General features: G+C 37.1%; 1 protein-coding gene across 1 annotated transcript in view; it reads right to left on the bottom strand.

Moving 5' to 3' along the window:
* The window catches only part of ADAMTS20 (ADAM metallopeptidase with thrombospondin type 1 motif 20), a 78049-nt gene that overhangs the window by 34712 nt on the left and 31323 nt on the right, over nt 1-12014 (bottom strand). Inside the window, exons 11-16 of the mRNA XM_044423092.1 lie at nt 11790-11894; nt 7950-8095; nt 6818-6999; nt 6588-6724; nt 4704-4821; nt 1150-1245 (exon numbers count right to left, since the gene is read on the bottom strand). Of these exons, the coding sequence (XP_044279027.1) occupies nt 1150-1245; nt 4704-4821; nt 6588-6724; nt 6818-6999; nt 7950-8095; nt 11790-11894 (784 nt within the window). The remainder of the gene's footprint in view (nt 1-1149; nt 1246-4703; nt 4822-6587; nt 6725-6817; nt 7000-7949; nt 8096-11789; nt 11895-12014) is intronic.

Raw genomic sequence — 12014 nt, 5'->3', positions numbered from 1 at the left:
CTTTATAATCTGCTCCAGAAATTTCCCAGAGATTGAAGTCAGAATGACTGGTCTGTAGTTCCCAAGATTTTTCCCCTTTGTTGAAGATAAGGACAACATTAGCCCTTCTCCATGCATCAGGCACTTCTCCTGTACTCCATGAGGTTTGCACATTACAACAATGAAGTAGCTAATTAAAAAGGGGAGTTAAGCTACAGTGTACAAACGTGGACAATGTCAACACAAGGCAGTCAAGCACTGATGATCATGTACTTTCAATGATTATTAAAAACATACTTGGTTTTCCTAGCAATGGATTTGTCTAAATATGGTTGTTGTATTTATTTATTTCTGTTGCCCAATAGCCAAAGCTCTCTGGGACTTTTATAACAACATGTTGCACTTTTATACCAATGTATTGCATTATAGTATATGGTAAAATACTATAATGGAGCTAACTTTATCTGGAACAGGAGGTCGGCCTATCCTTCAAAAACATTATCATTGATGGGACTGCATTTGGTATCATCCACTGTAATTTTGCAGCAATCTCTATTTTATACATTGCCTTGGGCCCCTAGCAGTCAGGCAGGAAATATAGGTTAGGTAATAAAAGTCTGAAGCAACACATCCTGTGAGTGCTCTTGAACTGTCAAAGAGTTTGTTCTTTTCCTCTTTGTAAGTAGAAAACATAACTTAGTTTATATATGCAAATACAGACTAGCTAGCAGTTCCTGTGGATCTATTTGAAAGAGTGAAGGAAGCTGGGTCATGATAATGCAGTTCAATTATTACAAAATAATAATAACAACAACAACAACAACAACAATAATAATAATACCTGCCACCGAATTGCAGTTTATATGGAAGTTCACATCTATTGCCTGTGGCCAGAATTGGGATATATTTTTTAAATCACTCTACACATATTAACTAATTTACCAATGCCATGTTGTTTGTGTTATCACAGTCTTAGGAATGGTCATCAATTGTACATTTTGTATTTCCCTGTACAGCAGTGCTGTACAGCAGTTTAACGTAAAATGAAATGAAACAGAATAAATGCATTATGCAAATTAGTGTCTTGCTCAGGGCATATTAGCGTTTCAAGATTTCTAATATTTCTCATGGGAAAAAAACAGTCTGCAATGAATTAACAGAAAATTTTACCAAGATAGTTGTCATCTTCCGGCTTCCCTGAATAGCTGTATTGATATATGTCCAGGTTTGTTGCTCCTACAGGAATTTTTACTACAGTGTTATAACCTGGAACACAAATCCATAGAACTTAGCCACATGGAAGATTATATATGCAAATAATACCTTTGATGAGAAATTAATCTAACCATTTTTGTTTGAGTCTCGCACAAATATCTCATACCCGATTACCACTTTCAAGGAGGAAGAAAAACGTTATTCAATATATATGGGGGGGGGGGGGGGGGGGGGAGGGGGAGAGAATGAGAGAGAGAACATGGATCCAGACATGCTTAACAGAGTTCAACTGGTGCTGGAGGAGAGGAACACAATGTGATTTCCTTCTCTTCCTCTGCAGCCTGCACCACCACCTATCACACTTCCAGAGCATTCCCCCAACCCTTTGGAAGACTGCTTAAGAGCACTGGCAGCTGTGGACTAAAGATAACAAGGGTGCTACAGAGAAAATCACTGCCCTGACCCCATCCTCCAGTAGGAAACTTCTGTAGAATCCCAAACCTATCCACAAATAGAAAGAGCAATCCATTGTCTAAGGGATAAAACAGGAAACAACTTCTTTGTTTAAAAAGTTAAGTAGGCAAGTTTGTTGTTGTTGTTAGTCACGAAGTCGTGTCCGACCCATCCTGACCCCATGGACAACATTCCTCCAGGCCTTCCTGTCCTCCACCATCCCCCGGAGTCCACTCAAGCTCACACCAACTGCTTCAGTGACTCCATCTAGCCACCTCATTCTCTGCTGTCCCCTTCTTCTTCTTCTATTGTTTACTGACAAGTTTACTGATTGTCTTAACCACAAACCAGAACCACCAAGTCAAAACAGTAAATTATGCATCTCAAAATATCAAAAATGATATAGTCCCTCTTTCTTACTAATTAGTCTATCAGACTCTATTAGCTTTCTTCAATTTTCACAAACATCAGCTGAACTTGGAAATCATTGGAATAAACAAAGCAGACTTTTGAGCAATAATCCTTTGTCCAAATTAAGCAAATGATTATATAACTCAATTAATCCTTGATTTAAACATAAAGCAGTTTTAAGATGGGTCTATCAAACATGACTGAATTGTATAGTTTGTACACAGAACCATATAGTTTCCCAGGAAAGTTAGAACTATTAATTAGCAAAAGTAATATAACACAACAGTCCAAAATATAACTACTCTTATGTACTTTGATAGACTCAGTTCAGTAGCAAGTAAATATGTTCAGACTCATTGCCTAGGGATATGACACTGGGTATCAGGGCATCAGTCTGAAAACAGCTGCGGTTTTCCACATGACTAACAAAAGTTGTATTACTAACACAGTCACTTGCTTGCAGAGTTCAGAAGAGAGTGGGGGACAGCCATAGGCTTACTTATCAAAAGGCATTTATTTATTTATTTATTTATTTATTTATTTATTTATTTATTTATTTATTTATTTATTTATTTCATTGTTCTATTGCCCACTATCCTAAGCTTTCTGGATAGTTCCAAAAGACTAAAACCTGGAAAATAAAATACCAGATATCATATGAAAAGCCCCTATATACCAGAACAATTTAAACAATTAATAACAAATGTTGGAACAATAACTGATTGAATGGGAGTCTTCTTGGCTTTTAAATGGGGGATTTATATCAAAAGAAACTGAACCTGCTTTTTCCAGCATGTTTCTTACATATCCAGCTTCCATGGAAACAGGCCCTAGCAATACCCAGTTAGTCCCAATACTGTTGCTTTAACCACCAGGGAAGTCATCCAGCCACTAACCAGTAGTCTTACTGCAAGCACTCATAATTACATAAAGTCATACCTCTAGTTAGGAGTGGGAATGAAATTCAGCTATTTTAGGAAACATAAGCTTATCTCACAGGTGCCAGAAGATTTCTAGCATTGTCTACAATTTGTGGGAATTCAACCAATTATTAAAAGAAATATTTAATACCCAACTTTTCATTTTGAAGTGCTTGCATATATTATTGGAAAAACACTGCTGGCTATACAAAAGAACAAAATCCAGCTGTAACCAGATATTCTGTTCTTTATGTGAAAGCCTGCATCACAAGGCTTACTGTGCTAAAGGTTACATATTCCTCAACTGTACAAGTTTTTTTCCCTCCTAGATGCATCCTTTTCAATCACTTTTATACCACCCAGAAAAATTTTGAGCAGCTGCACTAAGCTGCCTGCTATCTACCAAAACAAGTTCAAGGTTTTGTTGTTTCTGTATAAAACTGTAAACAATCTGGGACTGGACTACCTGGTTGAAGTACCTACTGCACTATACATTTATTTGATTACTAAGATCATGGGGAGGGAGGAAATCTATTGTTGCACTGCAACCTACAAACTGTCATCTGACAGCAACCTGGAAGTGGGTCTTCAGGATGGTGGTACCCTCTTTGTGAAATGCCCTCCCACTATATATGTGGCAGGTGCCAGCTATAGCACGTCTTAGGTATCAGTTAAAGATGTAATATTTATTTATTTATTTAAAACATTTCTATGCTGCCCCCATCGCAACAAAGCCTCGGGGCGGCTCACAAAGGATACATAAATACATAAATAATAACAATATAACAATTTTAAAAAATTGTTTAAAAACCCCCGCTGCATTCTCGGCTAAAAATTTAAAATCCTATTAATTCAAATAATTTAACAATTAAAATAAGTTTTAAATAAAAAGGTCTTAGCCTGGCACCAAAAAACAAATAACGATGGCGCCAGGTGGACCTCTCTGGGGAGCACATTCCATAGACAGGGCGCCGCTGCAGAGAAAGCCCTCCTCCAGGTACTCACCCTCCTAATATTATTATTTATTATTATTATAACATTTCTATGCCGCCCCTTGCCGAAACCTCGGGGCGGCTTACAACACGATAAAATACAATGAAATACAATAGCACATAATAAATTACCATTAATTACAAAATACAAAAAATACATTGATTTACAAATATAAGATTAAAATTATCAGTATAAATTAAGTAAATAAAAATATAGGAGGAGAAAGAGAAGGAAGAAGTTGTTGCCCTGGCCAGATCACCACACACACACAGAGGGTTCCCAGAGAAGGGCATCTGTTGCTGATTTAATCCAGGTCACCCCATTTACTACCTGCCAGCTTCCTTACTTTAAATGTTTTGACCGATAGCATTGTTTTAATTTGCATTTACTTTGTTTAAATGTTTTAACTGAGAAATTTTGTTTAAATATTTTAACTTCAGCCATTTTGAATTTTAACTTTTATGCTATAATCCAGTCCAAGTTTCTTTTAAAAATATGGTCAAACTATAGCTAAATACATAAACTGAAATACAGACAGTACATAGTTACAGATATACAGAAATAGATTGACATAGGTGTATTTTAATTGTATAATTTTATTAAACAAATAAATAATTATTTAATTGTATTATGTTAACTATTGGTAATTTTACTGTAATGGCTGCCCAAAGAGTGTGATGTTAATGGATGTCCTTAAACAAACAAGCAAACAAACAAAATTCATATCCATACCATAATGAGCGCTGTTGAAAGTACCAGCAAGAGTTCTACATGAAGAATTATCACCACCACAGGTACCACATTTATCTCTTCTTGCCTTAGAGTTTAAGACATGATCACAGCCAGCTTGCTAAAGAAACAAGTTAAATTGCTTTTACAACCACATAACAGCATTCAATTAAGTTCCAGCAATTCATTTCTAAAAAAAACCCCTTAACCTCATAAAACATATTCCATTTGTGTAACAGCTTTTACAGTGAATGTTTAGAGTGCAGTCCTATGCATGTTAAGACAGGAAAAGCCCTACAACTTTCAGCATGCTGACTGGAGAATTAAGTGTTGTAAGAAAGCCTTACCTTACTATTCCATCAAAATAGACTTCCAAACTAATCAGCATGCCAGAATTTATGCTCATGGCAGACTCTGTTGGTCTGACAATGACCTAAGAGATTTTTTTGCACCCTCCTAACAAACACACTATTAGCATGTTATGAAGTACAGGCCAGTAAATGAGATTGTACATGGAGACAGGAAAATTTTCATTTCAAAACCAAAATTTATCTACAAAAATCACTGGATAAAATGTGTAATATACAATAAATTTATAATTTTAGAAATGCGAAGATGAGGTTTACCAATTATGCTTTTTGCTATAACTTTCCCTCTTAATGTCCATATACTTGAATACCAGGACATGAATTATCTCAGCTACTGACCAGTATCGCAGCTCACACAACTCCTTTAATTTTCCATGTTCTCACATCAGCCAGTGCCCTTGCTCACATTTTCCTCCTCTCACACCCCACTCACCAATGGTGTGGCAAGCTGCAGAGAAAGAGTATCTGACAGCCTGTGTGGCAAAACAAGTAACACCTGAGAAGTTTAGTTTCCCCACAGTCTACTGACACTGTAGCACTGCTTGAGAAAATGTATTTTGCAGCACTTAGTGTGCACCATCACTCTGCCAGGCAACTAGCCTCAGACCTTTTCTCCTTCCTTTTGTCTTCCTACAACCTGCCATTGCTCCTGGATTTGCACTTTGTAAGAGAAGTGGAAGAGGTAAGGGGTCTGGACAGAGGCAGGAGGAGCTGGCAGGAGGAGAAATTCCAGACATGTTCCCTGACCTGGGCGAAGCACCTTAGATCTAAGATAACCTGACAGAAGCTGAAAGCTTATTTATCACTAGTAAACATACAAATTGCATTAGATTCAAGCACCTGTTAGGAATTGGTTCACCTGCGATTCACGAAGCACTGAGCAATCGCCAAGCCCTGATTATCAAGAGCAACAGTGAGTTTGGGTATTTCTCTCCCTTCTTCACACAGACATTCCATATGACCTTTCAATTTTTGGTAATAAATAGGATTGACACTAAGTCTGACACTTTTTATTAAACATGATTAATCCAAAGCAAAACTTGCAAATCCACTTTTGACAAGATTTATTTTGCTTTGACATTGAGTATTATTACTGAAAGTCATGATGTGAACATAATGCTAGGTGGGTCAAAATCAGGAGGAGAAGAGCTTGCACAACCAGCAATGGTGGAGATGAAAGATGCCATGGAACACTCACAGTCATCAAACCATGGTTGAGTATAGGTTGTCACATTGATAACACGCAGAGTCTGTTATCACTATGGCAAACTACTATTATTCCTACTGATGGCTATTCCTTGCTGATAAATAATGACATGACAATTTTATATGATCTTATTTATTATTTAAAATACTTCTAGGATGATCATCATATGAATGACATATCATTAAATACATTCCAACTGAATGAACTGAATTAGTGCATCTTATTGCTTCAACAATGTGGACATCCTTATTAGACAATTTTCAACAAGATTTGTTTTATTTTATATAAAATGAGTACAGTGAAATTAATTACCCTGCATAAACCTTGAACACATATATCGTTAGTGTCTGTTCCACACGGAGTACCATCCACAACTCTGTCTTTCAGCTGGTAGTAGTACGTTGCACCAGAAACACGGCAAAAAAGCTTACAGCGATCCTTCATAGCAACTGTTGGGACAAAGTGGCAGGCATGCTTTTGTCACTTATGGAATTTTACTAAAATTTACATTTAGTTAGCAAAGATAGTTCCTGCTTACTTACTGCCACTGTATTTTGGAAGCCAGCGCACAGTAGATGTTAGTCCATTGATGTTAAAATGTTTACCATCAAACTCTGAGCACTGCTGCTCTCGAAAATCTTTTTTGCCTTTCGGACATGTCTCTGTGTTGCATGATCGAAACTTCATCCGGCGGCCCACACAGTATCTCCCTCCATGTTTTGGCCTAATTAAGAATGCATTTCAAGCATGTTGACAACAGATACTCAGCATTCCTATTTAAACTAAACCTTCTGAAACAAGGTACTGCCAGAGGTAAAAGTCTTCCATTAATGGATACAGTAAATTTTCTTTCAGATCTAATTTATTCTGATATTATTTTCATTTATTTTAAATATTTTATACTGTCTTCCATTTACAAAAACAAGGCAGCTTACAGTAGGTCATAAACAGAGTGAAAATAACAGTACCTGACAAAATACCAGTGGGAAACTATTTAAACTACTACATGCCCCGCCTGGATCCTGACCCTAACCCTAACCCAAAACAACTTTAAGGACACAATCCTATGCATGTTTAAAGAGCAAAAAAGCCTGCATGGCTGGTTGGGGTATGCTAGGAATTGTAGGCCTTTCTGTTGTCTAAACATGCATAGTATTGCACCCTGAATTACTTTACATCCTTAAGTAGCAGTTACATTTTTTCTTAATTTCTCCCCCTTGCATACGTGAAGCAGCCCTGTGCCGATTTTAAAAGCCCTAAACCACCCACAGTATTGTTCTGATTTGCACATGGCACCTAAATCTACTCTTGAATAAATCTGACCAAAAAATGTAGCTATTAGACACAGGCTAAAAGTAATATCTATACTTTTGGGTCCGAAGCAGAATTGTAAAATAGATTCTCAATCAATAGGCCTTGCTGTGTGACTTAAGATGTGTAAGAAACTGAAAAGAAGCTTTGCAAGAAACCACTCACCGATTCACCTGAAGCAAATCCTTCTAAGAGACTAGATTGCAAACAAAATGCATATGTAAACAAAATGGAAAGTGACCCATAGTTACTTGTACTGTCGTAATAATCATTGTTAATTTGTTGTGCTTTCAAATACACTGCTAAGCAGAATAAATAATAAGCTAACTCCATATATATTCAAAAGAGAAAATGAAAACATACTCAGGTTGATCACACAATCTGACTGAGCTTTTGATACCGCCTCCACATGTTCTGGTACATGAACTGTAAGGTCCCCAGGATCCCCATTCTCCATCCACAGGGAGCTTTTCTGTTTCTTTTTTCACACAGATTCCATGTCGACAATGCTGCTCAATTAACAAACACAACAGAAGTAAAATTTAAAACGTAATTGTGCGTACGTAGAAACTGTTAACACAAAGTAAAACAGAAATTGCTAAAACTAAATCAATGTTATGGGAGCTCTGTGCCGGTGAAAGAGTATTTCCTGAATGTTACTTTCAAAATGTTATTAACAATTAAAGAAATTAGAAAACTTATCACCCACCAGGCTGAGAGTCTTATTAAGGACTCAAGCTTTTATTTATTCATTTAAGCAAGATGCTTGGCAATTAAAGAGCAATCTGTTCCCAACAGTTTTTATAAGGATATCTGAATTATAGAAGTCTTGCTGGTTAGGTGGGAGGTGCATTTAACTATTTAATGCAGTTAAACAATCTCAGCCCCAATTTATGTGCATCATGATAAATATGAAGTTTTCTTTCTATCATCAAAACTGAAATACATGCCAAAAGATATGTTGGAGGATTTACAATATGCAACAGGTATGTGTGTGAGAGAGAAACATACCTATGTGGAAAGGACAAAACATCAGCGGTTCCTGAAATGGCGTGGATGCAGCACTAGCATGGTAGCTTTCAGTCAGGCAGCACATGAGCTGCCTTCTTAATATTCACTTTCCCCTTTCAAAACTGCAATGATTCTTTTGATGAAGAACTCCATTCCTGACAAAGTACTATTTCTAGTGGGAAAGACTTATGCAATTGAAACCTGTCCATATGATTGGGTCATGCCAACATTAACAGACATAGGGTTATGGTAAGCTGTCCACACAGCTGAGGAATGTCAAAAAGGCATCTCTAAGGGACTTAGGCCTGATCAGATTCATTCATTTTGGCTCAGTCCTAATACAACCCACTGGATTAACCTCAATGATCATTTCAAAATTGATTCAAAAGTCAAGACAAGTCAACCTGGTCTTTAGTGTGCAATATATTAGAGGAACACAGGAAACACAAGGAAACATAAAAACATTATACTGAGTACTTCTCAGTTTATTAGATATGCTTCCAATTAGCTGACACCAAACTAACAAAGTCAACTGCATCCTGGGGGTGTGGGGAGGGGTACGGGGGGGGGGGAATCATTAGTGTTAGTATTCTGTATCAGCAGCACTTATTACCAATAGGATACAACCTAATAAACAAGGCTGTTCCAAAAAGGAGAAAATGTTGCCCTGGTTATATACAGAGTATATTTAGGACCCAATTTCTTTAACACATATGAATACAGGCATCAGCATAACTCTGCATGCAGCTGTATCTGAGAAAGTGCCTACCATTTTGTATGAGAGAACAGTCATGTAGCACAGATCACACTATGAGAACTGCTTCAGTGGAAATAATGGAATCAGTAGAAGAATTTCAGAAATATAGGACAGCAGTAGATATAAAGGTAATCTGACTCAATCTAAATGTTAGTTCTAAAGTATGATACCTCCTGCAATGTGTCTCTTACCCACACCTCTCTGGAACATCAGGAGTCTTAAGATCATATGAGGAGCCAGAAATAAGGCCTTTCCATGTTCATTATCACCCCTCCTTGGAAACAGTGAGAGGAGAATAAGCCACATGGATGACTCTTCCTATATGACCTGTGGATTCTCAAATGCCAGAATAAAGGAAGGAAGCATGCCCCAGCTTTCAGTAGGTCCCACACTCAGTGACATTAGAAATGGCTAAACTAGGCTGAATAATTATAATGCCTATACTATTAAATAATATCCTATTACTTAGTCCTTATTCCAGTGTGTGCAGAGAGTAAGCACTAACAAGATATTCAATAATTTAAGGAATAGTTTTGATTTCTATACCAATTCATACTAGCTATTTACAAACCAATCTGACCAGAGGAAAAAATGATTTCAACTCCAAACGCATAAATCAAAGCCTGAAGAAAAAAAAATCATGCTTGAACCTTGCCAAAAGAACATTTCCTTGGCTCCCAAAACAAATCTTCCTTTCCTACCCTTTCTGAAACACATAAACCATTATTTATACCCTATTCTTCTGCTTTGCCTAATTTGTCAATAAAAGTGTTCTTTAATTTAAAGGACTGTTATATATTAATCTTCTTACAGATATTATTTCTTCACAATAATTTTAACTTTCACATTATATGTATTTTTTCTTGATCAGCATATCCTATTCCTTTCCTCCTGCGTATGTACACAAAACTTCAAACTAACTTTGAATTTGGGGACTCCATAATATTACATATTTTGGCAATAGACACTTTCTTTGCCTAGTGGACTAGGCTGTCTCTAAACTATCCTGACTTTGGAACTGAAGCCTGAGTGGGCCTGATACAATCTTCTCAGCAAAACTCTCATTTCCCAAAAGAACTACTACATGCTAAGTATGACACTTAACTTCACCTTTCCAACTGTTAACACACCCATCACTATGTATTAGAAACACAGACACAGTAGGTTATTTTAATACAATGGCTCTGGAAAGTGTTTTTTAATATTAGTATAACCATCCCAAGATGCCAGTAGATGGATGGTCCCATAAACGCCTTAAATAAATAAATAATCAGGTTTTTATAGTCAACATTTTTAACAAGGCCATTCAATAAGTGGCTGATTTAACATTTTTAACAATTTATAATTTATCTCACCTACTAAAAGCTTTTATGGCACAATACCCAACAGTACACTTTGCACACAGTAGAACAAAAGGGGAGAGTAGTTAGTTTTAAATTTGCTTTAAAAGAATGTTCTGGAACGTCTGAAGTTATACACAGAAATATAGCACCTACAGGACAATTAGGTGCCATAGAACTGGAATAGGCCTGTGCTCACATCTGGGATTTAATAGCTTATTCACTAAAGATGTATCAGCTTTTTATTGTTGTTCAATGTTCCTGCAGAAGAAACCAGATGAAGTCACTGAAGAAAAATTATGTGCCAGACCTATCCCAGATGTTCATTCCATGCACTTCCTTCAACCACTAGCATTTATTGATTTTTCATTATTATTTTATGTTAAAAGATGTGTGGTTTTGGTCAATAATGTAGGTTGATAATATCTGGAAAACATGGATGGAACAAGAAAGAAATGCAAGTCCAAGCAAAAGAATTACAGGAAGAGGTCTTGCCTTTACTAAAAGCTGAGGCTGTGTTCTGCCTTTTGCTATAGGTTTTACTGAAGCAAGTATCCTTATTTGTATTCCATAGTAAAATACTTTATGAAGTGTTAACTACTCTGCAGTACTCTCTTCACAGTAAATACCAGTTGTAAAATCAGCTGCTGTCACTTGTTCTGGCTGCAAGGAGAGTGCAGTGGTTTGCCTTTCTTTGAAGGCTAGATCAGGTGGGAGCAGTGGCTCTACTCCTGGAAATGTTCCCTGCACCCTGCCATTTGTACTGACTTTTGTAGTAGGAATTCCTGCAGGGTACAAGAACACACAGGGTTGAGGAAAAACTATTTCCACAGCCAGCACAACTGACTTTGGGGGCTCTTGAGGAAACTACTAGGGATGAGGCCCTCTCAAATCTAAAAGAGCTTCATCTGGAGGCATGAATCCAGAAGCTGATGTTCGAGGACCCCCGGTCTACCTGTTGGACCATTGAAATGACTTGGGTTTCTATTTTGTCCCCAAGGTTTTTAACGTCTACATGAACCTGTTGGGCGAAAGTCATCTAGAGATCAGGGATTTGAGAAGATGAAAGTGGTAGAAGTGGGAATGAAAGCTTACCATTCCATGGCCACATTCTGTTCCATCAGCCAATGGCATATGCTGAGTACGACAACCGTTGTGAATACCTTCTGCACTTGTACACCATAAACGTTTGCACTGTTTCTATGAAACAAACAAGATTTTCTTTGTTACATGGGTGACACTAATTTATCATCAAAATACAGATGCAACATGTTATATGCATACATTTGTGGCAGAAGGATTTAGAACAATAGGTCTAGA

Source organism: Varanus komodoensis, unplaced genomic scaffold (assembly GCF_004798865.1).
Source record: "Varanus komodoensis strain SLA01 unplaced genomic scaffold, ASM479886v1 scaffold13_1, whole genome shotgun sequence".
Lineage (NCBI taxonomy): Eukaryota > Metazoa > Chordata > Lepidosauria > Squamata > Varanidae > Varanus > Varanus komodoensis.
The sequence above is the reverse complement of the archived record's forward strand: the minus strand, read 5'-3'. Positions and strand labels throughout refer to the sequence as shown.